Consider the following 27,028-nt stretch of genomic DNA (forward strand, 5'->3'; position numbering starts at 1 on the left):
ATATCTATAGAGTACAGAGTATCTGTAGAATATCTATAGAGCATAGAGTATCTGTAGAATATCTATAGAGTACAGAGTATCTGTAGAATATCTATAGAGTATAGAGTATCTGTAGAATATCTATAGAGTATAAGGTATCTGTAGAACATCTATAGAGTATAAAGTATCTGTAGAATATCTATAGAGCATAGAGTATCTGTAGAATATCTATAGAGCATAGAGTATCTGTAGAATATCTATAGAGCATAGAGTATCTGTAGAATATCTATAGAGTATAAGGTATCTGTAGAATATCTATAGAGCATAGAGTATCTGTAGAATATCTATAGAGCATAGAGTATCTGTAGAATATCTATAGAGTATAAGGTATCTGTAGAATATCTATAAAGGACAGAGTAACTAAAGAGTTGCTAGAGAAGAAGCAACATAACAGAATAGAAGCTGAAGTTGAAGAAAGACACATGTTGATCAGTACGAGCCCTTGGGGATATTTCTAGAACATCCAGGCAGAACATTCTGAGCAGCCAGAGAGCCACTTGCCAGTCGGCGTCCCCTTATATTCCTTGTGGCACTTCGGTACAATCCTGCCCCGAGCCCAGGGGCACAGGGAACTGTCTGCACAGGACTTTAGGCTGTTGCCGTGTATGTGCATGCCTAGCAACGTGCAGCCTGTACAGATACACGGCCCGGATGAGGATCTGTCAGCAGACTGTCACAGCACAGGGAAGCATAAAATAAATATAGATTTAAAAGTTAATTATCGTTAATCGCATCCTCTACAAACTTCTAATTATAGGGCCTGTTGATTTACCCACTAACGAGAGGGAGGAGGAGTCTGGGCGTGGCTATGGCCTGTGTTATTAATGAAGGTGTGTGGGAAAATAAACAGGATATAAATACATTTAATGATGTTTCTATATGTCAGCCTTGGCGTGTAACCGAACACGGATGTGGGAGATCTCCCAAGGATTCTGTCTACAGCTCCTGGCTGGCAGGGGATGCTGGGAAATGTAGTTGGTCTCAGGCTGAGAGATTTCTGCAGATTCATCACAAATCGCAGGAAAAAGGAGTCTGATGATGTAACGAGGAATGGGCCCAACATGGAGCCGAGCTCCACCTGTGTGTTTATAGGGGCCACACCCTGCGGAGGGGAGCTGGTCTGAACCTGTCCCAGCCGGGGAGGAGTCCGTATCCTGACTCAGTGTCAGTAATGCCGCTCTGGTACCGGCAGCCTCGACGTCACTCTCATCCAACCATAGGAATCTGCCCTATTACATAATAGGAATAACATTGTAGCCATGGTAACAGCCTACCTGCAGGGTCTCGGGGGGAACTAGAGCACCGGGGGAAGCCCCCCAACTGGCCTGGGGGAGACCCTACAAGCTCCTTGCAGGTAGTGATCAGTGGACCCCAACATTACAAGGGGCCAGTAAAGTGGGGGAGTTGGACCATCACCCCAAGTATTGGATGTTGGAGAGGGGAGCTCTGAGCCGGCACTGATGGGGCAAGAAGACTCCCTGGTATTCACCCTCTGTAGGGCAGGATGGGGGTTTCATGCAGAAGGGAGGGGCCTAGGGGGCAAATACATATAAATAAAGCAATGTAAGCAGAAAACAAGGAACTGATTGCTTCACTTGCAAAGACTAATCCCAATATGTAATATCCTGTGTATTAATAGGGAAAAGTTTGCTCTTCATTGCTCTTCTCTCACTCTTCCTCATGGGAAGGTGTTTGCTCCCGCCCCTGTGCCCGCCCCCAGCTCCTCCCCTTGCAATAAATGGAGATAGTACAATAGCAAATGATATCTCAGAGATATCTGCCTATGGGGGATACGGGCATGTCACATGTTCTACCTATGGGGGATACGGGCATGTCACATGTTCTACCTATGGGGGATACGGGCGTGTCACATGTTCTACCTATGGGGGATACAGGCGTGTCACATGTTCTACCTATGGGGGAGACGGGCGTGTCACATGTTCTACCTATGGGGGAGACGGGCGTGTCACATGTTCTACCTATGGGGGATACGGGCGTGTCACATGTTCTACCTATGGGGGATACGGGCGTGTCACATGTTCTACCTATGGGGGATACGGGCATGTCACATGTTCTATCTATGGAGGAGACGGGCGTGTCACATGTTCTATCTATGGGGGATACGGGCGTGTCACATGTTCTATCTATGGGGGATACGGGCGTGTCACATGTTCTACCTATGGGGGAGACGGGCGTGTCACATGTTCTATCTATGGAGGAGACGGGCGTGTCACATGTTCTATCTATGGGGGATACGGGCGTGTCACATGTTCTATCTATGGGGGATACGGGCGTGTCACATGTTCTACCTATGGGGGATACGGGCGTGTCACATGTTCTACCTATGGGGGATACGGGCGTTTCACATGTTCTACCTATGGGGGATACGGGCGTGTCACATGTTCTACCTATGGGGGATATGGGCGTGTCACATGTTCTACCTATGGGGGAGACGGGCGTGTCACATGTTCTACCTATGGGGGATACGGGCGTGTCACATGTTCTACCTATGGGGGAGACGGGCATGTCACATGTTCTACCTATGGGGGATACGGGCGTGTCACATGTTCTACCTATGGGGGAGACGGGCGTGTCACATGTTCTACCTATGGGGGATACGGGCGTGTCACATGTTCTACCTATGGGGGATACGGGCGTTTCACATGTTCTACCTATGGGGGATACGGGCGTGTCACATGTTCTACCTATGGGGGATACGGGCGTGTCACATGTTCTACCTATGGGGGAGACGGGCGTGTCACATGTTCTACCTATGGGGGATACGGGCGTGTCACATGTTCTACCTATGGGGAGACGGGCATGTCACATGTTCTACCTATGGGGGATACGGGCGTGTCACATGTTCTACCTATGGGGGAGACGGGCGTGTCACATGTTCTACCTATGGGGGATACGGGCATGTCACATGTTCTACCTATGGGGGAGACGGGCGTGTCACATGTTCTACCTATGGGGGAGACGGGCGTGTCACATGTTCTACCTATGGGGAGACGGGCGTGTCACATGTTCTACCTATGGGGGAGACGGGCGTGTCACATGTTCTACCTATGGGGGAGACGGGCGTGTCACATGTTCTACCTATGGGGGAGACGGGCGTGTCACATGTTCTACCTATGGGGGAGACGGGCGTGTCACATGTTCTACCATTGAGGCTTAGGGGCCACCCTTGGGCCCCATTATTCCCAAGGGCCCAGCGGCTGCTTTGTAACTATGTGTGTTGCTTCCCTGATGTTCAGCTTGAGTTGTAGGAACCTGCCCAGTGACCTTCCCATTCAGCCCAACGACCCTGCCCGGGGCACCCAGGCTGCACAGAGATGGTTATCGGGGTGAGAAATGTCTAGTGTGACCTCTGGGTGCCAACCCCTTCCTCTGCCTGGAAGGGGGGGGCAGGAGAGAAGGGGACATAGGGAGATGTCTCTGCAGGCCAGAGCCCTGATTGGCTACACGTTGGTCCAACCCTTTGACTGTTCCAGTGCCCTGATTGGCTACACGTTGGTCTAACCCTTTGACTGTTCCAGTGCCCTGATTGGCTACACGTTGGTCTAACCCTTTGACTGTTCCAGAGCCCTGATTGGCTACACGTTGGTCTAACCCTTTGACTGTTCCAGAGCCCTGATTGGCTACACGTTGGTCTAACCCTTTGACTGTTCCAGTGCCCTGATTGGCTACACGTTGGTCTAACCCTTTGACTGTTCCAGAGCCCTGATTGGCTACACGTTGGTCTAACCCTTTGACTGTTCCAGAGCCCTGATTGGCTACACGTTGGTCTAACCCTTTGACTGTTCCAGTGCCCTGATTGGCTACACGTTGGTCTAAGCCTTTGACTGTTCCAGAGCCCTGATTGGCTACACGTTGGTCTAACCCTTTGACTGTTCCAGAGCCCTGATTGGCTACACGTTGGTCTAACCCTTTGACTCTTCCAGTGCCCTGATTGGCTACACGTTGGTCTAACCCTTTGACTCTTCCAGTGCCCTGATTGGCTACAGGTTGGTCTAACCCTTTGACTCTTCCAGAGCCCTGATTGGCTACAGGTTGGTCTAACCCTTTGACTGTTCCAGAGCCCTGATTGGCTACACGTTGGTCTAACCCTTTGACTCTTCCAGTGCCCTGATTGGCTACAGGTTGGTCTAACCCTTTGACTCTTCCAGTGCCCTGATTGGCTACAGGTTGGTCTAACCCTTTGACTCTTCCAGAGCCCTGATTGGCTACACGTTGGTCTAACCCTTTGACTCTTCCAGAGCCCTGATTGGCTACAGGTTGGTCTAACCCTTTGACTGTTCCAGTGCCCTGATTGGCTACACGTTGGTCTAACCCTTTGACTGTTCCAGTGCCCTGATTGGCTACACGTTGGTCTAACCCTTTGACTGTTCCAGAGCCCTGATTGGCTACACGTTGGTCTAACCCTTTGACTGTTCCAGAGCCCTGATTGGCTACACGTTGGTCTAACCCTTTGACTGTTCCAGAGCCCTGATTGGCTACACGTTGGTCTAACCCGTTGACTGTTTCAGAGCCCTGATTGGCTACAGGTTGGTCTAACCCTTTGACTGTTCCAGTGCCCTGATTGGCTACACGTTGGTCTAACCCTTTGACTGTTTCAGAGCCCTGATTGGCTACACGTTGGTCTAACCCTTTGACTGTTCCAGAGCCCTGATTGGCTACACGTTGGTCTAACCCTTTGACTGTTCCAGAGCCCTGATTGGCTACACGTTGGTCTAACCCTTTGACTGTTCCAGAGCCCTGATTGGCTACACGTTGGTCTAACCCTTTCACTGTTCCAGAGCCCTGATTGGCTACACGTTGGTCTAACCCTTTGACTGTTCCAGAGCCCTGATTGGCTACACGTTGGTCTAATCTAATGAATGTTCCAGTGCTCTGGCTATAGGCTTACTTACCACTGTGAATGCTCTAATATTTGATTGGCTACAAGTTGATCTGGCCCTGCGAAGATCCTAATGATCATCATATTCTAAACCTGTGATTGGCTGTAGCTTGGCCCACCTATGTGTATAGCCTAATGCTCTGATTGGCTATAGGCTGGTGTAGCTGTGTGAATATTCTAATACTCTGATTGGCTTCCAGGCCAGCCAATCAGTTGACTTCCTGTTCCCACCTATTAACTTCCACGTTGGGGATCATTTCCCGCTGCGGCCCAGTCTCGTATTGTGCAGTGCAAATGACTGGGGCTAGTTTCCATGGCAACCCTGGGTCACATGGGTGTGTAAATGACTTTTTATTGGCACTTAGAGAGAATGGCCGTCCCAATGGGGCAGAGGGCTCCCTACCCGGTGTGTCCAGAGGCTAATGGGGTAATTATAGGGAGACTGGGGGCACTATACAGGGTGGGTAGGGGAAATGCCCAGTGTAATGCCAGGACGTTGGCACAGCCGGGGGGGCAGTACCAGGGCAAACAGGGGCACTAGAGGAACGTTCAACCCCCTTCTGCCATTGATAATGGCCCCTGTGTCTCAGCGCTGGTACCTGTAGAGCCAAACCTGCCCCGAGCAGAAAGGGGCCATTATGCCCGACTCCTTGCCCTACACATGGTTTCATCTTTAACCCCTTGAGTATTCCTGCCGTTCCCTCACACAGAGGCCCATTCATTGGCCGGAGACATAGAATCTTCATTCATTCCCGTCTCCCAAACCTTCTAATCCCGGGGGGGCAAAAACTCCCCGAGTCCAACATCAAACGTAAGGGGCAGATTATGGGCTCTGCGCCCCCTAATTACCCAGGGGCATTATTAATGCAGGGGCGGGGCAGCTTTCATTTCACAGTCAAAGGCTTCATTCAATCTGATTAGAACTAGGAATTAGATTATAATTAGGGAGAGAAATAAATATATACTGCCCCCCCCTCTATTTCTTTTTATGTATATTTGTATTTATACATATGGGTAGGGGGTGCCATAGTGTTTCCCTTAGACAGTACAGTATGGGGGTGGAGCTTATTGTGTGCCCAGAACATTCCTTCTCTGTATATTTGTATTTATACATATGGGTAGGAGGTGCCATAGTGTTTCCCTTAGACAGTACAGTATGGGGGTACAGCTTATTGTGTGCCCAGAACATTCCTTCTCTGTATATTTGTATTTATACATATGGGTAGGAGGTGCCATAGTGTTTCCCTTAGACAGTACAGTATGGGGGTGGAGCTTATTGTGTGCCCAGAACATTCCTTCTCTGTATATTTGTATTTATACATATGGGTAGGAGGTGCCATAGTGTTTCCCTTAGACAGTACAGTATGGGGGTACAGCTTATTGTGTGCCCAGAACATTCCTTCTCTGTATATTTGTATTTATACATATGGGTAGGAGGTGCCATAGTGTTTCCCTTAGACAGTACAGTATGGGGGTACAGCTTATTGTGTGCCCAGAACATTCCTTCTCTGTATATTTGTATTTATACATATGGGTAGGGGGTGCCATAGTGTTTCCCTTAGACAGTACAGTATGGGGGTACAGCTTATTGTGTGCCCAGAACATTCCTTCTCTGTATATTTGTATTTATACATATGGGTAGGAGGTGCCATAGTGTTTCCCTTAGACAGTACAGTATGGGGGTGGAGCTTATTGTGTGCCCAGAACATTCCCTCTCTGTATATTTGCCCCGTTACCCCTATGACACGGAGGACATTCCTACTGAGCAAACACAAAGGTGCATTTTTCTATCTTTATTCAGAGCCATACAGAGGAGACTTGGCCTTTGTGACCCTCAGAGAGCTGATTACAGTGTAAACGCCTAATAACTTCCTGGGAATTGTTATTTCGCTGCTTTTCACACCCCGGAGTATCTGTATGGCAGCACCGCTGCTACTGGGACTGAAATGTCACTTTCATTCCAACTTTCTCTGCAGGGGAAGTTTATCTTGCGACTCATGGACCCGGGTCAGGCCCTGATTGGGCCCCGTATCAGCTCGGCCATCGCCCAATGACTTCCTCCCATGGTGTGAGGTCATGGGAACCTACCGGAGACCCCCCCCCCCGGTCAATGAGTCAGCAGCTGCTTTCTATTGGGCAAGTTCTCTCTGCCAATCACATCGCTCTGTCCCAGCAATGAATGAGCCCAGAGCTCTGATATGGACAGAGGAAATGTTTAATAACAATGAGTGGAATAAGCACAGGGGTGCCCCCTGGTATGGGTGGGGGCAATCTGATAACGGGAGGGGCAAAAAAAATCTGGGTGCCAGATACTGATACAGTCTCCCATATCCAGACACAGAGTCCCCAGCACTGTCTCCCATATCCAGACAAAGAGTCCCCAGCACTGTCTCCCATATCCAGACACAGAGTCCCCGGCACAGTCTCCCATATCCAGACACAGAGTCCCCGGCACTGTCTCCCATATCCAGACACAGAGTCCCCGGCACTGTCTCCCATATCCAGACACAGAGTCCCCGGCACAGTCTCCCATATCCAGACACAGAGTCCCCAGCACAGTCTCCCATATCCAGACACAGAGTCCCCAGCACAGTCTCCCATATCCAGACACAGAGTCCCCAGCACTGTCTCCCATATCCAGACACAGAGTCCCCGGCACTGTCTCCCATATCCAGACACAGAGACCCCAGCACTGTCTCCCATATCCAGACACAGAGTCCCCAGCACTGTCTCCCATATCCAGACACAGAGTCCCCAGCACTGTCTCCCATATCCAGACACAGAGTCCCCAGCACTGTCTCCCATATCCAGACACAGAGTCCCCAGCACAGTCTCTCATAGAATGAAAAGATAATTATTATAAATACCAGCCAGTTGCTATCCCCACATATAAAATATAACAATAACACATTCAGATAATGGCAGTTTAGAAGTTAAGGTGAAGCATATAAATAACTGTAACAGACGCAGGCAGTGGGCCAATACAGATATATAGGAATAAAGACTGTTGGATAATAATAAGAAGCAGTCGGACGATTAAACACAGACACAACAAGTGCAGATTCCCCAGACTCCCAGTAAGCGGCCGCGCTGCTTTATTTGGCCTTTAATACTGAGGGAGCCGCCCATGGGCGTGTCTCCGGCTCGGCCCCGCCCCGGCCCGATATGAAGCGCAGAGAGCGGCTCCGGGCTCACGGACACGTTCCCCGGTACCAGAGGAGGAGTCGGTGCCGCTCAGTCGATGCTCAGTACCGGCGCTGGGTCAGTGGGGGGCGCCTGGGGCTCAGCTCGGAGTGGTCTCCCACCCACTCACTCACCCACTCGGGGCAGCCGGACACCAGTGGGGGCCACTTACCTGCACTGACTGTGGCTGCGGAGAGCGCATGCGCGGAGCCAAATTCAAGCGTCTGGGGGAGAGGGAAACCCCCCTGAGCCGGTGTGTTCCCAAGAGCTAGCACTCAGCCTGGCAATAACATGGTGGACCGGGGCCCCATCCTCACCTCTGCCGTCATCTTCTACCTGTCCATTGGGGCTGCCATATTCCAGGTGCTGGAGGAGCCCAACTGGAAAGCGGCCACCCAGCTGTACAAGGAGAACAAGGTGAAGATCCTGGCCAAGCACTCCTGCCTCACCCCTAGGGACCTGGAGGAGATCCTGGAGGTGGGTGCTATGGGCATGGGCTGAAGGTGGGCACTGGGATTGAGTACTGGGCATAGGCTGAGGGTGGGCACTGGGAATGAGCACTGGGCATAGGCTGAAGGTGGGCACTGGGAATGAGCACTGGGCATAGGCTGAAGGTGGGCACTGGGAATGAGCACTGGGCATAGGCTGAAGGTGGGCACTGGGAGTGAGCACTAGGCATAGGCTGAAGTGGGCACTAGGCATAGGCTGAAGGTGGGCACTGGGCATGGGCTGAGGGTGGGCACTGGGAATGAGCACTGGGCATAGGCTGAAGGTGGGCACTGGGAATGAGCTCTGGGCATAGGCTGAAGGTGGGCACTGGGAATGAGCTCTGGGCATAGGCTGAAGGTGGGCACTGGGAATGAGCTCTGGGCATAGGCTGAAGGTGGGCACTGGGAATGAGCACTGGGCATAGGCTGAAGGTGGCACTGGGAATGAGCACTGGGCATAGGCTGAAGGTGGGCACTGGGCATAAGCTGAAGGTGGGCACTGGGAATGAGCACTGGGCATAGGCTGAAGGTGGGCACTGGGAATGAGCTCTGGGCATAGGCTGAAGGTGGGCACTGGGAATGAGCTCTGGGCATAGGCTGAAGGTGGGCACTGGGAATGAGCACTGGGCATAGGCTGAAGGTGGCACTGGGAATGAGCACTGGGCATAGGCTGAAGGTGGGCACTGGGCATAAGCTGAAGGTGGGCACTGGGAATGAGCACTGGGCATAAGCTGAAGGTGGGCACTGGGAATGAGCACTGGGCATAGGCTGAAGGTGGGCACTGGGCATAAGCTGAAGGTGGGCACTGGGAATGAGCAGTGGGCAAAGCCTGTGGTTGGGAGCCGGGCATGGAATATACAACTGAGGCCAGACTGGGGGGGCAGGAACCTGGCTGTGGATTTGCCCATTGGGCACAGACGGAATTACAGGTTCTAGAACCATCCACCACGTGCTGTGGTATCTGTGCCAACCCCTGGCTGGGCAGGGCAGTCGTGAGTTCATGTGGGTGCAGTAATAATAATAATAACTCAGAGCAGCCATGAACCATTGATTATATTAATGCTTTGGCCACTTGTGTCTTTGCCATTTGCAGTTGGCAGTGCCCTGCCCCCCCCCCCCCGGGTATCACGTGTGCTGTAAATAACGGGGTGCCAGTCCTGGTAACGCGAGAAGATCTGTGAATGCACCTGTTGCGCTGGCGCTGTGCCCGTAACAGTGGGGCTAGGGAAGAACATTGAGATCTATATCTTGTTTCATTATGAACAGACCCCCCCTGAGTGCTGGTTCTGCCACACGTGGCACTGCCAGGCTGCCTCTGTGGGTACAGTATTGCCAGGTTGCCTCTGTGGGTACGGTATTGCCGGGCTGCCTCAGTGGGTGCAGTATTGCCAGGCTGCCCCTGTGGGTACAGTATTGCCAGGCTGCCCCTGTGGGTACAGTATTGCCAGGCTGCCTCTGTGGGTACAGTATTGCCGGGCTGCCCCTGTGGGTACGGTATTGCCGGGCTGCCCCTGTGGGTACGGTATTGCCGGGCTGCCCCTGTGGGTACAGAATTGCCGGGCTGCCCCTGTGGGTACAGTATTGCCGGGCTGCCCCTGTGGGTACAGTATTGCCGGGCTGCCTCTGTGGGTACAGTATTGCCGGGCTGCCCCTGTGGGTACAGTATTGCCCTGTGGGTAAGTATTGCCGGCTGCCTCTGTGGGTACAGTATTGCCGGGCTGCCCCTGTGGGTACAGTATTGCCGGGCTGCCCCTGTGGGTACAGTATTGCCGGGCTGCCCCTGTGGGTACAGTATTGCCGGGCTGCCCCTGTGGGTACAGTATTGCCGGGCTGCCTCTGTGGGTACAGTATTGCCGGGCTGCCCCTGTGGGTACAGTATTGCCGGGCTGCCCCTGTGGGTACAGTATTGCCGGGCTGCCCCTGTGGGTACAGTATTGCCGGGCTGCCTCTCTGGGTATGGCATTGCCAGGCTGAAGGAATGGGCACAGAGTGATTTGTTTCATTGTAACCTCTAAGCTTCCAAGTCTCTTGGCACAGTGTATCAGTCCTTGTCCAGTGATTAGATTGCAAGCTCTGTGACGTAACTCCCCACATCCATGGCTCACATTGTATAATGAACAGGTGCTGATCTTGGGGTTTATATTGGGGGGACACACACCGCCCCCCCCCCAAGTACATTGTTACAGCAGTGCAGCCTGGGAGGGAGTGGGGGAATTTCGGTTGGTCGCTTGGCGCGGGTGCTGAGCAGGTGTTGGCGCGCGGGTGCTGAGCAGGTGTTGGCGCGCGGGTGCTGCCAGCTGGGGCTTTTGCTCCAGAGAAGCTTTTTGTTTCCCTCCTTTATCCTGAGAGTTGGGGGTTGGTGGCCACTAACCTACTTGAGGGGCTACTAACGAACACTCAGGGGCTGAACTGCTGTCTGTGACTTTGACACTTTGTAGTGAAACTCTGTGTGTTTTTCTCTCGCGTTGTTGCAACAGATCAGTTTGTGCAACAGAAGCGTCTGTGTTTCCGTGCCAAAAAGTCTGAGTTGTGAGCCAGGGGGGGGCCATCGGGCTTTACCCCCGGGGCAGAGAGGGTGCAGGTTGTGCCAATTGCCCCAGATGACTTGGGTCCGAGTCCTTTTTGAGCTGCGCTGTTGGCGGGCGCTGAGCTGTGAGATTCACTTTCTCTTCCTCCTCGTGGCTCTGGGGTGGGTGGGGCTGCGAGATAAGGGGCCCCCAGCTGCTGGGGGGGAATCTGGGCTCCCAGGGAGGGCGGGGTGAGGGCCCCTCCCTATACATTCCCCTGGCGCTGACAGTCAGGCACTTTCATTAAGTGGCACTTAAGTCTTTCACTAGAAGAGCGGTGTCAGGAACGGGCAAACAAGTAAAGGGGACATTGTCATCAGTAATAAAGTCTGTAAGCAGCAGTCCTGCCCTGCTTTATGGCTGAGATTCTAGCTATCTGTATAACAGAGCATTCTGTCACAGTGGCACAGATCCTATCTGATCCCCCCATTGTAAGCAGCAGTCCTGCCCTGCTTTATGGCTGAGATTCTAGCTATCTGTATAACAGAGCATTCTGTCACAGTGGCACAGATCCTATCTGATCCCCCCATTGTAAGCAGCAGTCCTGCCCTGCTTTATGGCTGAGATTCTAGCTATCTGTATAACAGAGCATTCTGTCACAGTGGCACAGATCCTATCTGATCCCCCCCATTGTAAGCAGCAGTCCTGCCCTGCTTTATGGCTGAGATTCTAGCTATCTGTATAACAGAGCATTCTGTCACAGTGGCACAGATCCTATCTGATCCCCCCATTGTAAGCAGCAGTCCTGCCCTGCTTTATGGCTGAGATTCTAGCTATCTGTATAACAGAGCATTCTGTCACAGTGGCACAGATCCTATCTGATCCCCCCCATTGTAAGCAGCAGTCCTGCCCTGCTTTATGGCTGAGATTCTAGCTATCTGTATAACAGAGCATTCTGTCACAGTGGCACAGATCCTATCTGATCCCCCCATTGTAAGCAGCAGTCCTGCCCTGCTTTATGGCTGAGATTCTAGCTATCTGTATAACAGAGCATTCTGTCACAGTGGCACAGATCCTATCTGATCCCCCCATTGTAAGCAGCAGTCCTGCCCTGCTTTATGGCTGAGATTCTAGCTATCTGTATAACAGAGCATTCTGTCACAGTGGCACAGATCCTATCTGATCCCCCCATTGTAAGCAGCAGTCCTGCCCTGCTTTATGGCTGAGATTCTAGCTATCTGTATAACAGAGCATTCTGTCACAGTGGCACAGATCCTATCTGATCCCCCCCATTGTAAGCAGCAGTCCTGCCCTGCTTTATGGCTGAGATTCTAGCTATCTGTATAACAGAGCATTCTGTCACAGTGGCACAGATCCTATCTGATCCCCCCATTGTAAGCAGCAGTCCTGCCCTGCTTTATGGCTGAGATTCTAGCTATCTGTATAACAGAGCATTCTGTCACAGTGGCACAGATCCTATCTGATCCCCCCATTGTAAGCAGCAGTCCTGCCCTGCTTTATGGCTGAGATTCTAGCTATCTGTATAACAGAGCATTCTGTCACAGTGGCACAGATCCTATCTGATCCCCCCCATTGTAAGCAGCAGTCCTGCCCTGCTTTATGGCTGAGATTCTAGCTATCTGTATAACAGAGCATTCTGTCACAGTGGCACAGATCCTATCTGATCCCCCCATTGTAAGCAGCAGTCCTGCCCTGCTTTATGGCTGAGATTCTAGCTATCTGTATAACAGAGCATTCTGTCACAGTGGCACAGATCCTATCTGATCCCCCCCATTGTAAGCAGCAGTCCTGCCCTGCTTTATGGCAGGGATAAAGCATTTGCCTTTGTTTGTAATCACTACAATTTCCCCTCTTGTGGCTGCGTTCAAAGCCGTGTTCCTTGCATGTTTGCTTTATGGCGTGTTTGTGTTCTGTATCTGAGGCGGGGGGGGGGTAGCAACCTGCAGCCTCACAGCTGTTACTTCTCGCTCTCAGGGGATGCTGGGAGTTGCACGCTTATTGTATTCCCCGCACGCTTGTGCCTTATGGATTCTCGCCGCCCCCCCCCAGCTGTTTTATTGATTCACTACTTGTTACTTTCCCTTTTCTCGCACAAACACGGCCCAGTGGGGCCCTCGGTTCTCCCAGTACAAACACAGGCCGGACCGGTCCGGCAGCTTTTCCTATCGGGTTCTGAGGAATGCGCCACTTCATTCTCACCTCTGGGTTTATGGATAAAGTGAGACCGGCGAGTGTGTAAATGTTGCACTAATTTGCACACTCACAATAGGTGTGACCCGCCGGGCCTGCCCGGGACTGGGGTAATTACATCTCGGTTCTTTTATAATCACAGGCCGAGCCCAGTAGAGCCACTTACTGCATAATCTGCTTAAAGGGAAAGTTCATTACAGATCCGCGGGGGGGGAGGCGATTAACTCCGATTCTATCACAAATGCTTACAATGGGGGCGATTAACAGATACTGTAACTCCCGGCACCCTGCTGAGGTTGATCACATGGCGGGAGTTGTAGTGCCGATAAGGTTAACTTGCCCTTTATCCCGATCTGGGAAGCAGCTGCCTGTGGCACCAGGTTTATTATTATTATTATTATTAACATTTATTTATAAAGCGCCAACATACCCCGCAGCGCTGTACAATAAGTGGGTTCCATACATTGGGCATACAGAGTAACATATAAAGCAATCAGTAACCGATACAGGAGGGGAAGAGAGCCCTGCCCAAAAGAGCTTACACTCTACAAGGAGTAACATATAAAGCAATCAGTAACCGATACAGGAGGGGAAGGGGGCCCTGCCCAAAAGAGCTTACACTCTACAAGGAGTAACATATAAAGCAATCAATAACCGATACAGGAGGGGAAGGGAGCCCTGCCCAAAAGAGCTTACACTCTACAAGGAGTAACATATAAAGCAATCAGTAACCGATACAGGAGGGGAAGAGAGCCCTGCCCCAAAGAGCTTACACTCTACAAGGAGTAATATATAAAGCAATCAGTAACCGATACAGGAGGGGAAGGGAGCCCTGCCCAAAAGAGCTTACACTCTACAAGGAGTAACATATAAAGCAATCAGTAACCGATACAGGAGGGAAAGAGAGCCCTGCCCAAAAGAGCTTACACTCTACAAGGAGTAACATATAAAGCAATCAATAACCGATACAGGAGGGGAAGGGAGCCCTGCCCAAAAGAGCTTACACTCTACAAGGAGTAACATATAAAGCAATCAATAACCGATACAGGAGGGGAAGGGAGCCCTGCCCAAAAGAGCTTACACTCTACAAGGAGTAACATATAAAGCAATCAGTAACCGATACAGGAGGGGAAGAGAGCCCTGCCCAAAAGAGCTTACACTCTACAAGGAGTAACATATAAAGCAATCAGTAACCGATACAGGAGGGGAAGGGAGCCCTGCCCCAAAGAGCTTACACTCTACAGTGGGTTAGCGGCTTGTTGTGCCCAGAGTCTTGGGCATCTCTGCTGCCAGTTGGCCACTTCCGCTTTTAATGGTTTTATTTTATTTTTTTTTAGAGTTGTTTTCCCCCTGTTTAATTAAAAGCCTGTAACGAGTCCCGCCGCTGCCTGTGCCGCAATACTAAGCTGTGATACGGGTTCATGGCTGCCTGTGTGGTTGGAAGCAGCTCAGGTTTAAATGCAAGGGCTGCATTGTGTTCCTCTCCGCCCCGGGCCCCTCTGATGTCTGGGGGCCAATGTTGGTTCTATCTGGCTGTGTTTGCCCATTACACATTTCTTGCTGCCCTAGTGGAGCAAATGCCTTTGTGTGGTTGCCAGGCTGTTCCTACCCAGCAGCAGGGGGGGGCAACCGATGGATAATGGACCGGCTCAGTGGCCCCCAGGCAGTATCTGGGCCTCCAGGAACTTGTCACATTTGTAAGAGGAATTTCTGGATTTATGAAAGAATTTGCCCCCTTCTGCCCTGAGCTTGGAATTTGCCTTTATTTTACTGATAATCCCCCTTCTGACCCCATGACTGGACTCTCCAGCTGCCCCGGCTGATCTGCCCCCATTGTCTCTTCCTTTGGGAACTCCTGGGTCACTGAGCTCAGAGAAAAGCCCAGACAAAGGGCGTCTGTTTATGGGGCCCCATAAGTGCTGAATGGGTCTGCGCTGCCCCCCTGGGAATCATTATGGGGGGGATACACTGGGGAAGCAGCCGTGTTGTGGGCCTGGGCACTGGAGGAAAGCAGAGAGGTGTTTTACTTGCCCTTTAATGGTGCAACAACTTATCAGAGGTTTGACTTAAGGACTCGGGCCATTTCTGTTCTCTGCTGGTTCTGAAATAATGGAGCAGATTCTACACAGGGACAGTTACACATAACTATAAACCCAGTGAGAATGAGGAATGAATGGATATTGGGGAGTTGTATCAGGAGTCAGAACCAGCAGTGCAGGGAAGGGAAAGGGACAGACACAGTGACAGTTACACATAACTATAAACCCAGTGAGAATGAGGGATGAATGGGTATTGGGGAGTTGTATCAGGAGTCAGAACCAGCAGTGCAGGGAAGGGAAAGGGACAGACACAGTGACAGTTACACATAACTATAAACCCAGTGAGAATGAGGGATGAATGGGTATTGGGGAGTTGTATCAGGAGTCAGAACCAGCAGTGCAGGGAAGGGAAAGGGACAGACACAGTGACAGTTACACATAACTATAAACCCAGTGAGAATGAGGAATGAATGGATATTGGGGAGTTGTATCAGGAGTCAGAACCAGCAGTGCAGGGAAGGGAAAGGGACAGACACAGTGACAGTTACACATAACTATAAACCCAGTGAGAATGAGGGATGAATGGGTATTGGGGAGTTGTATCAGGAGTCAGAACCAGCAGTGCAGGGAAGGGAAAGGGACAGACACAGTGACAGTTACACATAACTATAAACCCAGTGAGAATGAGGGATGAATGGATATTGGGGAGTTGTATCAGGAGTCAGAACCAGCAGTGCAGAGAAGGGAAAGGGACAGACACAGTGACAGTTACACATAACTATAAACCCAGTGAGAATGAGGAATGAATGGATATTGGGGAGTTGTATCAGGAGTCAGAACCAGCAGTGCAGGGAAGGGAAAGGGACAGACACAGTGACAGTTACACATAACTATAAACCCAGTGAGAATGAGGAATGAATGGGTATTGGGGAGTTGTATCAGGAGTCAGAACCAGCAGTGCAGGGAAGGGAAAGGGACAGACACAGTGACAGTTACACATAACTATAAACCCAGTGAGAATGAGGAATGAATGGATATTGGGGAGTTGTATCAGGAGTCAGAACCAGCAGTGCAGGGAAGGGAAAGGGAAAGGGACAGTGACAGTTACACATAACTATAAACCCAGTGAGAATGAGGAATGAATGGATATTGGGGAGTTGTATCAGGAGTCAGAACCAGCAGTGCAGGGAAGGGAAAGGGACAGACACAGTGACAGTTACACATAACTATAAACCCAGTGAGAATGAGGAATGAATGGATATTGGGGAGTTGTATCAGGAGTCAGAACCAGCAGTGCAGGGAAGGGAAAGGGACAGACACAGTGACAGTTACACATAACTATAAACCCAGTGAGAATGAGGGATGAATGGATATTGGGGAGTTGTATCAGGAGTCAGAACCAGCAGTGCAGGGAAGGGAAAGGGACAGACACAGTGACAGTTACACATAACTATAAACCCAGTGAGAATGAGGAATGAATGGATATTGGGGAGTTGTATCAGGAGTCAGAACCAGCAGTGCAGAGAAGTGAGGAATGAATGGATATTGGGGAGTTGCTTAGAATTAGACAGGTTTATATTTTATTCTTGGGTTTATCTACCCTTTAACAGTCCCCACCCAGTTGCAGTGAATCTCTCCGGCCCGGGTGCCTCGGGGCAAATACAGAGACAAACCTGCCCCATGTTATTATGCAGGAGTCTCACGTTGGGCCCCTCAGTACCAGGAATCGGTTGCACATTGGTGGGTGCGGGACTGGGTGTCACTATTTGTTGTTTCCGGGGTGCAGATTAGTGGGGGGGGGCACTGTGTGTGTTTATACCCAGCCGTACCCCCCCAGCGGGGGCAGCAGAGAGTCGGAGCAGCAATGTATCACGGAGCTGTCGGATTTCCAGGGACGGTGAGGAATGCTGCACCCCAGGGCGTCACTGCCGGTGAGGAATGCTGCACCCCAGGGCGTCACTGCCGCCTCAGCTTCTCTGCAACAAACCACAAACTGCCACTTTTTGTGCTGAGCTCGGCGGGAAGCGCCCCTGCCACCTGCTGATAAAAGGGGAAATTCATTTCTGCTGATGACAGGATGAGGTTTCCTGCCCTGGGGGGAAGGGACGGCCCACCCACCGCAGCTGCGCAACTACAACTCCCAGCATCCCCAGCAGCTGCCAACATCTTCTGCCTACACCGGGCCCCTGCCTGCTGGCTCCAATACTGTCTCTATCTAACAGGGGCCAAGGCCTCCGAGTCCCACTGAGACTACATATAGGCTGTGTTGTGTGTAACATATATATACACTGTATGTGGAAGCTGCCATGTTGACTTCTGGCTGAGTATAGCAGCAGCAACAGCAGCGTAGTGTAATTATATAATTATATTTATTGCACCCTGTAGAGAATGGCCCCCGGCAGGGCACCCACAGTGTCTGTTTAAAGAAAACAAAACAGGTATATTTTGCCTTTAAAGGGGAGGTGCCTTGCTCATTATACTCAGCTGCTTGTAGGGAAACATTATTTGCCCCTTTCTCATTGGCTAAGGCTTTGATGATGTAATTGCGCTTCTCTCAAGTCATGTGATTGCATCATGTTTCCCATTGCAGGCAAAGGCCACTAGTAGGCGCCGTGGGGAACCCCCCCCCCCCCCCCCCGAGTGGCGATTAGTGAGTAACTTCCTGCCGATTCCTTCACAACAGGAAGGGGTGTGGGCGCTAATTGCTGCCATTGCAAGTGCCCTGCCAGTCCCTCTCCTTCCCGCTGGCACAGTATAAAGGCTCCTATTGGTTCCTTTGGTGCCCAGTTAAAGGGGATACTGGCACTGCCCCATTTATGTGAATAGCTCATTCACTGGACAGTAACCCATAGCAACCAGTCAGTGATTGGCTATATTCATTGCTGCAGGGCGACTAAGGAGAGCTAAAGTTTAATATAAAAAATGTGAGGGGCTGGGGGGGCTCCCCAGTCAGACACCCCCCGATGTATAGAGGGGGGATCAACTTACCCTCTGGGCCCTGTAGAACAATGGGGGGCCTTTAGCTCCAGTGGGAGAGGCCTGGGAATCGGGTCGCCCCCCCCCCCAGATAGACAACTGGTGCCCAATTACAATGGGCCGTTTCACTTACACCCCCCCAGACCTGGGAATTCCCAGCTGTGACGTTGGTCAGGGAGCAGCAAGTGGCACCGATGAAAAGGGCCCTTTGTTACATAAATATTCCGGCCCTAGGGGCCCCCACCCCTTTAGAGGATGGAAAGTTCCCATAGGGGAAAGGGTGAGGAGGGGACTTGCGTCTCCCTTCATCCAATCATTGTTTGTCCATTTTGGTTTGTCCGGGGCCCCGGGATGATGGGCCCTTGAATGGAAACTGGGCTCCAGGTTATTGGGCAGGAGGCGCCCGGGGTTTATCGGCCATTGGCTGCGTCGGTTACGGTCGCTATGGTCATTGTGTTGTCGCTGAATTGACATTGTGATATCATTGTCCCCCGAGGTTAAAGGGGAACTTAGTGACGCGCTCGGCAATTCATTCCTTCTGCATGAGAAATATTTAATCAGTGTTTTTATCGGAGTTGGTTCTGGCATCCAAGGGCGAATTGTTATTTATTAACCAGACGGGCAGAAGGTCTAGTGCAGAGTATTAATAATCACTTATTGGATAACGAGGAGCAGATTAGTGTTTTATTAAGGGAGGGGGGGCATTGGGCTCATTAACCTGCTCCTTGGAATTACCTGAGAGTTCTCATCAAGCTGAAATGTCCTTTATGCACTGGAGGGGGGGCTTATTGCTGGATAATGCTCTTTATGGGCGGGAGCTGCCATATTGTTTCACTTGCTTGTTGTGCCTGGGGGACGCCCATCATCTTTGGATCTTGTCAGGGCATTGTTTGTGTGCCGGTGGCACTGCACATGCCCAGTGTGCTCCTCTGTGTAATCTATCTGCATTGAGTTCCCCCAGTAATTATACCCCAGGGGGCAGTCTGGCACCTTTGTGGACAATAAGCCACTGGATAAGTATAGGGCCACTGACCAACCCTGACTTGCCCCCTGGCTGGAGTTACCCTGCTGCCCCGGTGCATCCCAGACAATTGCCCCCAAGACTCGTTATGTTGTCAGTAATAAGGAGCCACTGGCACCACCGAGTGGACTTTGCTACTGGAAGGAAACTTGGAATGTGGCGCCGGCCCGGAGCAAAGTCCCAAGAGTTCTGCTGAGGTCGGGGCAGGAGTTTGGGTTTATTACTCACTTATCAGCCAGGGGCAGTTCTGTCAGAACAGCCAGTTGCCCCTTCATTAAAGCAAAAGGGGCCTCATTATACCTTTACCCCCAATACTCCTATTGGTAGGAACAGGGGCCCTGATTAGCTCTAAGAGGCAGCTCCTATAGGATGATTGATGCTGGGGGTGGCAGAGGGGTGCTGCAGAGGGGTGCCTGGGGTGGCAGAGCAGTGTTGGGGGTGGCAGAGCGGAGCTGGGGGCGGCAGGGGGGTGGCAGAGGGTTGCTGGGGGTGGCAGAGGGGCACCTGGGGTGGCAGTTGGGGTGACAGAGGTTTGCCGGGGGTGCCTGGGATGGCAGGGGGTGGCAGAGGGTTGCTGGGGGTGGCAGAGGGGCGCCTGGGGTGGCAGTTGGGGTGACAGAGGTTTGCCAGGGGTGGCAGAGGGTTGCCGGGGGTGGCAGAGGGTTGCTGGGGGTGGCAGGGGGGGTGGCAGAGGGTTGCTGGGGGTGGCAGAGGGTTGCTGGGGGTGGGCAGGGGGGGTGGCAGAGGGTTGCTGGGGGTGGCAGGGGGTTGATGGGGGTGGCAGGGGGGGGTGGCAGAGGGTTGCTGGGGGTGCCAGGGGGGGGGCAGAGCAGGGGGGTGCGTAGCATTCGCACAGGAGGAATTCGTGGCTGTTACATAAGAGCAGAATGGCCGCCAGCTGCTCGCGTGCCTCACATATCACACGTGGCTTTGTGCTGCTGCCAACTCTGTGTGAGTTTGGGTTCTGCTATTGGGCCGGTGCTGTTACTTCTATCAGAGGATTCAGGGTTAATCCTTTATTGTGGTTAAACTGCAACTCCCAGTATCTCCTGCAAGTGTGTTCTACTGCCCACTGGAATGTCAGCTCTTCAGCACAGAGACCCTCCCGTTACCTTATTTACTGTGTAGCTATTCGGTTCTGTTCATCCCATGGCTACGTGCCGCTGCTGGCTACACTGCCTCCACTGACGCCATGCAGAATGCAGATACATAAGGCTGTGGGGTTAATGAGTAAATAATTATTGATCTGCTGCATTTATTATCCTGCCCCGTTGGGCGCCCAATAAGTGTTTATATCCCTGTATCTCTGTCCCTGTGTGTCTCTCATACAGAGCAGCTGTCTCGCTCTCTCTCATATAGATATTTGGCATTCAGCAGTGATCTCTCCCATTTGGGGGGGGGGGGGGGAGGCGAGTCAGGACATGCCTAAATCTATCCGCTGATTAAATGCAGCCGCTTGGGATGCTGGGAAGGTGCTGAGGGAGTGGCCTGTAACGTGGAGGAGGGGGTCTGTGTAGCTTCTTAGCCCCCCCCAAACAAACAGCCCCCATAAATCTTTTTCCTAATCCGTCTCGTCTTTCAGGGCCTTTAATAATAATTGTAGTAAAGCTGTACCCCCCCCCATATTCAATAGGTGCCCGTAAGGGGCTTCAAACCCCCTAATTCCTTTCAACTCCAACATTTAGAGAAAACTTAGCTGAGGCAGAGCAACCAAAACCACCGGAGTATATACAATATTATACATATAATATAATCATTGCATGACTACTGGGCTAGCGGCCCATAGCAACCAATCGGCGGGTAGCATTTGCTGGCTAAATGTTTAAGAACAAATATTGGATTGGTTGCTAAGGGTTACTAGACCCAAAGGGCAATGACCCCATTTAGAATACGGTAATGCCCTTCTACCGTATTTCTCCTAATAGAACCCACTTTTTGTTTCACATTCATGTGCCACAGATGGTGTTGGTGCATGGGTGTTGGGCCCCGGGCCCCTGTTGCCGGGCAGATCACTAATATGATATTTAGCAGATACAGGGATCCCTTTGTCCCACATCTGGACTCACATTCTACTTTCCACGAGTTCCAAATTGATTTTCCACTTGGGAGAAGGGAAACACTTCCCACTTGAGTGTCGGGGGCCCCTTATTAAGTGCAGGTCAAGTGGTTGAAGTGGCGGCCATGTGTGGCCCCCCGGTGGTCGTTGCTCTGAGCGGAACCAGCTGCCCCAGAGTCACTGGGAAATATTCCAAGTAACCAATAGGAATCTGACCAATCTCCTTCTTCCTCCCAGACTGTATCCAGCGCCGCGGGGCAAGGAGTGACCATTACTGGGAACACTACATTCAACAACTGGAATTGGCCCAACGCCGTCATATTCGCTGCAACAGTCATCACTACTATAGGTGAGAATGTGGCCCCTGGCGCGGGGGCCCCACAGGCTGTTGGTTGGGCTAAGGAGCTGCCATACTGATCTCTCATCTCTCTTTTTTTTCTTTTTCCCCCAGGCTATGGGAATATTGCCCCCAAGACATCTGCTGGGCGGCTCTTCTGTATATTCTATGGGCTGTTTGGCGTGCCCCTCTGCCTGACGTGGATCAGCGCCCTGGGGAAGTTTTTCGGAGGACGTGCAAAGAGACTGGGGCAGTTCCTTACCAAGAGAGGAGTCACCTTGGTAAGGGGGTTTGGTATTGTTAAAATGCCCCAAATGCCAACCACACTTGCCCCCCCCCAACCCCTCCATCACTCACTGCATATCAATCAATAACAATGTTTTTGCAGTGTAATTACATATGCACTCAATGTCAGACTGGGTCTCCTAGGGCCCCCAGAGAACCTTGAGTTGCACCATGAGTGCACTCTCCCTTCAGTTGGATATAGACAGTTCCAGATGATGTCTCTGTGGATATAAGGATTGGGTGAGGGGAATTCTTCTTGCCTGGGGCCATAAGGCAGGGATCTAAGTTGGGTTGAAGGGGAGAACCTTGAGTTGCACCATGAGTGCATTCTCCCTTGGTTGGGTTGAAGGGGAGACATAGTTGATGGCATTGGATGGAGCTTTACTAGCGTAGAGACCTCCATAGTGGGGCTCTGTAGGCTCAGGGTATCTAATGTTTTCGCCTTTGCTTTTCAGAGGAAGGCACAGATCACCTGCACAGCCATCTTCATCATCTGGGGGGTTCTGGTCCATTTGGTGATCCCACCTTTCATCTTCATGAAAACAGAAGGGTGGGATTATATTGAAGGTCTCTATTTCTCCTTCATCACCATCACCACCATTGGGTTTGGAGACTATGTGGCAGGTTGGTATTTTTCTGGGCATGCTGGGAGTGGTCCTCTAATGGCACTGGTGGATCTTAGGAATTTATCCCTGAGGTTCTGTAGCCTTGGAATTGTGGGCCAGATGTCTATTGAGTAAACAAGATGGGCAGGGATAATGTTATGGGTCAACCCAATGACGTTGCTTAATGTGTTTCCCTCTCTTCCCATTAGGCGTCAATCCCAAGGTGAACTACAATGTTCTGTACCGCTACTTTGTGGAGATCTGGATCTACTTGGGCCTGGCCTGGCTGTCTCTCTTTGTCAACTGGAAGGTCAGCATGTTCTTGGAGGTGCACAAGGCCATAAAGAAGAGAAGGAAGAGGCGCAAAGAGTCCTTTGAGAATGACCCCCAGATGAAGCAAACCAAGGCCGTGCCGATGACCAACCCAAAGGACGTCAATATTTTTAGCTTCCTATCTAAGAAGGAAGAGACCTACAATGATCTGATTAAACAGATCGGTAAAAATGGTTTAAAGAACAGTCACGAGAAAATACTGAATGGCGATGCACAAGCGAACGGTAGCGGGAACACCGGGGGGAGGGACCTCATGGTGATGTACAGCAAGCGCAGTGGGACGGGCTACGACAAAGTCAGGTTCTCAGATGGCCGGCAGAGCGCCAATGGGGCGGAGCCTCTTCAGGACAAAGACACGGCCGTCCTTATAAACCAGTTGGACCGCATCAGCGAGGAGGACGGCGACACGTGGGACTCCAAAGACTTCAAACCCCTCATCTTCCAAAACGCCAACATCACTTTTGTGAACGAGGAAGAGTCGAACAGCACCGAGGATGAGGAGAAATCAAAGTCTTCCAATGAGGACAACTTGGGCGTGCCGCCGACCCCGACCCAGATGGATGACTTCGCCGGCCTGGAGGAGTCTTCCTTTTCCAGCAGTGACACAGAGGCGCCGGTTCCGTACGAGCAGCTCCTCAACAACTACAACACCGTGCACAGTGACAAGTCAGTGACGTGACCGGGTTCTGGCCCGTTCTGGGGACCAGAAACTCCATATTGTGGTGCACTTATTTTTATTATTAGAACTGTTGGACCAACTGGATGAAACCCAACGGAATTTACTCTCTTTGGACCCATTTCTGGAGACTTTGCACTGGACTAAATAATAATGGGGGCAGAAGTGGGACTTCCCTTGGCCCTATGGGGAATCTTCCACCAGCAACGTCTCCACCTCAACAAGAGAGTTCTCCAGCCCAAGTTCTTCTGGTTCCTCACCAGATCCAGTTTTTATTTCCTTGATGAAGATACTTGAAACCAAGAGACTATGGACCTTTCTTTATGTATAGATTGTATTTCTGAGACTCAGTATTCTGGCTCCATAATGGATGTTGGGTGCCATATTTAATTTTGGAGACTTTTATATGGGGCTAGAGGCGGGCAGCCTCCACATATCTGCCACTTGCCCACGTGTGGCCTTTGCACAGTTGGTACCTTTAGGCTAAACTTGAACCTGGTGTCCATGACATGCTCATGTAGAAGTGGGTGCCTTCAACATCGTAATCTAGAACTTGGTGTCTAGACTATTGCATTCTAGATCCTAGTGCCTTAATATCACTCTAACCTAGAGCCGGGCACCTAGAGCGTTTCAATTCTAGACCAGTAGAACCTTGGAAAGATGGTCGGAAACAAGTGCCTTGTGCCTGAGCTCATTGGATTATTCCATTTTAATGCTACTTTTTAGGAGCAAAGGTAGAACAAGTATTTCTTTTATTATAATATTTTTAACTGAAATTTGCCCCCCCAAAAAACCCTAGAAAGACAAGTAATTGATTTTAAAATGTATTACAGGCAGCTCAGTGCAGCCACAGATTCCCTGATTTAAGTGGTGATAAATGGAACAAGGCGTACTTTGCCTTTAGAGCCACGGGGCACAGAGCTACATGTATGTTTTACACATATGTTCTACACGTATGTTCTACGCGTATGTTCTCTCCATGTAAAGCACTAAGTCACACTCCGTATCCATGTATTGACTGTTACACGTTACCCCCCATGCTGCACGGCTAGGGGGCAGTTCATTTGGACCCCAAAATGTCTTGGGGAGCAGCCCCAGTCTGATCAAATTCCTAGGGGTTTATAAATAAGAGTTGTGATTGGCTGTTTCTTAGCCCAATGTGAACGGCAGCTGCTGAGGGTAAACTTTGCCTTTGTGCCTCCAGGACCGGATATAAGGGGGTGGCGACACGTTACCCAAGGGGGTCACTGCCTTAAGGAATCCAGCACAGTCCGCAGCATCTAACTGCCCATATTGTAGCCTGTGGATTTAATATGTGTCTTGTTTATGGCCGTTTTGCTCTAGTGCCGATGTCGGGGCCCCGTTAGAAGGTTCTCGTGGGGTCCAACATTTATTTATATCTCTGCGTTGATTTGCTGCTTTTTGACGCTTCCCCCCCACCCCCCAAAACCCTGAGGAAGGACAACTGGGTTATTCTCCACTCACAGCAACGGGGGGTAATTGGGTATTTGGAATAGAGACGTTTCAGCCGGTGTCTGTGATTGGTGTTTGTTCCACTCCTGGGGGTTCTGTTGTAACCGGACCTGTTGCTGTACAAGGGTTTCCTGCCCCATTGGGGGTCCAGAGGGATAGGCCTGACATTAGCCCCGAGATGTGACTGTCTCTTTAATTCCCTGGGGTATTTAGTGTGGGTTGGGAAGGAGTTTGCCCCTTGGCACCTTTCTGCTCTGGGAAGCTCTTGACCTGATTAGGGGTACAGCCCCCCCATAACTACAGAGTGGAGAGTTCCCATCCAGTATTGTGTTGGATGCTGGGAGTTATAGGGGGCACCTATAGAAACCCACCCCCATACCTGCCACTCCCATAACCCTGTTTCCTGCAGGGAGTCTGGGTTGGGGTGCAGCTGCTTTACAACCCCCCCATCACACTGGCTTATACTGTATATCCTACCAACACCACAGGGTCTCGTCCTTGTACCAATACAATATGGCTGCTTATGGCGTTTTCACCTTCGGAACCCCAGAAATGCACTGTATTTGCACCCCCAGCACCCTGGGACTTGGTGCAGGGAGTTGGAACCCCAAAGAAATGAGAGATATAAGTTTATGAACTTGGCCCCTGGTCACCCTGTTTGCCTCACTGTTGGGCTGGATTCCCCAGTGGGGAAGGTTCTAGAATATCCAGTTACAATACTCACTGGACTGGAGGGGGCGCTCTTGTACTGTTCCTATAGCAACACTTTCACTCCGTGAGTCTTACTTCCCCTTCATCAATGCCTGAGCTGATTACTGGGGGCATCTGTTAATGTTCCCGGGGCCCCGAGGCCTATTCCCCCTATACGAGGGTTCCTTGGGGGCCCCCCTAACTGTGACGCTGTTGAGGGGCTCCATGCAAGAGAAAGGGGGGGCTCCCAGCTGCCTTCTGTTTGTACCGGGACGTGCTGAAAGCTTGTGCTGTTCTGTGGCCCCAGTATTGTGAGGTTTGGGGACCCCCGGCTGTGAGTCGGGCAGAGCCTTTATTATTTGTGCCACTGGAATCACTGTATGTAGATATCTGATACTCCTGTGTATTATAGTGTAATTTATTTTAATATTTTGCAATAAAAGAACATTAAAGGAAAGTGCTCCGGCCGTGACTTGTGTTCCACTGGGGCAGGAGAACCAGCACCGGGGCAACTAGTAATGATACAACTAAACAAATATATTGAGATTCAGAGCATTGTGCTGGCCCTCTGCAGAGCAATTTGGCTAAACTGGGGCAGCAAACTGGCCAATGAGGGTCAATGTTGATAAATGCACTTGGGTAGAAATAATATAAATGGGATTTATACACTAAGTGGGAGAGAGAGTTGGGGGTATCACTATTATAGAGGGATGTGGGGGTATTTGTGGATAACAAGCTGTGCAACTCTAGGCAGTGTCATTCTGTGGCTACTAAAGCAAATAAAGGGCTGTCTTGTATAAAAAAGGGCATTGACTCAAGGGGTGAGAACATCATTTTGCCCCTTTATAGGTCCCGGGTAAGGCCTCACCTTGAGTATGGGGGGCAGTAACAGTGAGTATGGGGGGCAGTGACAGTGAGTATGGGGGGCAGTAACAGTGAGTATGGGGGGCAGTGACTGTGAGTATGGGGGGCAGTAACAGTGAGTATGGGGGGCAGTGACAGTGAGTATGGGGGGCAGTGACAGTGAGTATGGGGGGCAGTAACAGTGAGTATGGGGGGGCAGTTACAGTGAGTATGGGGGGCAGTTTTGGGCTCCAGCCCTTAAGGATATTATTGAGCTTGAGAGAGTGCAGAGACTGCAACTAAACTGGGTAAAGGGATGGAAGGGTTAAACTATGAGGTGAGACTGTCGGGGCTGGGGTTGTTTAT

At 51.1% G+C, this 27,028-nt stretch overlaps 1 protein-coding gene across 1 annotated transcript; it reads left to right on the forward strand.

Moving 5' to 3' along the window:
* Window positions 1-8,097: 8,097 nt before the first annotated feature.
* On the forward strand, window positions 8,098-26,276 carry kcnk5 (potassium channel, two pore domain subfamily K, member 5). The gene is made up of 5 exons (XM_018090200.2): window positions 8,098-8,599; window positions 21,658-21,769; window positions 21,872-22,038; window positions 22,498-22,666; window positions 22,857-26,276. Exons 1-5 carry the CDS (start codon window positions 8,414-8,416, stop codon window positions 23,657-23,659), a joined length of 1,437 nt encoding a protein of 478 aa, XP_017945689.1. The 5' UTR covers window positions 8,098-8,413; the 3' UTR covers window positions 23,660-26,276.
* Window positions 26,277-27,028: the final 752 nt, after the last annotated feature.

Source organism: Xenopus tropicalis, chromosome 5 (genome assembly GCF_000004195.4).
Source record: "Xenopus tropicalis strain Nigerian chromosome 5, UCB_Xtro_10.0, whole genome shotgun sequence".
Taxonomy (NCBI): Eukaryota; Metazoa; Chordata; class Amphibia; order Anura; family Pipidae; genus Xenopus; species Xenopus tropicalis.

What these genes read in the sequence shown, in the direction of transcription:
- kcnk5 (XM_018090200.2), top strand. Translation starts at nt 8,414, where the DNA reads ATGGTGGACCGGGGCCCCATCCTCACCTCTGCCGTCATCTTCTACCTG. An exon ending in AACAGTCATCACTACTATAG is followed by an intron (nt 21,770 to 21,871) that starts GTGAGAATGTGG and finishes TTTTTCCCCCAG; the next exon opens with GCTATGGGAATATTGCCCCC. An exon ending in GTTTGGAGACTATGTGGCAG is followed by an intron (nt 22,667 to 22,856) that starts GTTGGTATTTTT and finishes TCTTCCCATTAG; the next exon opens with GCGTCAATCCCAAGGTGAAC.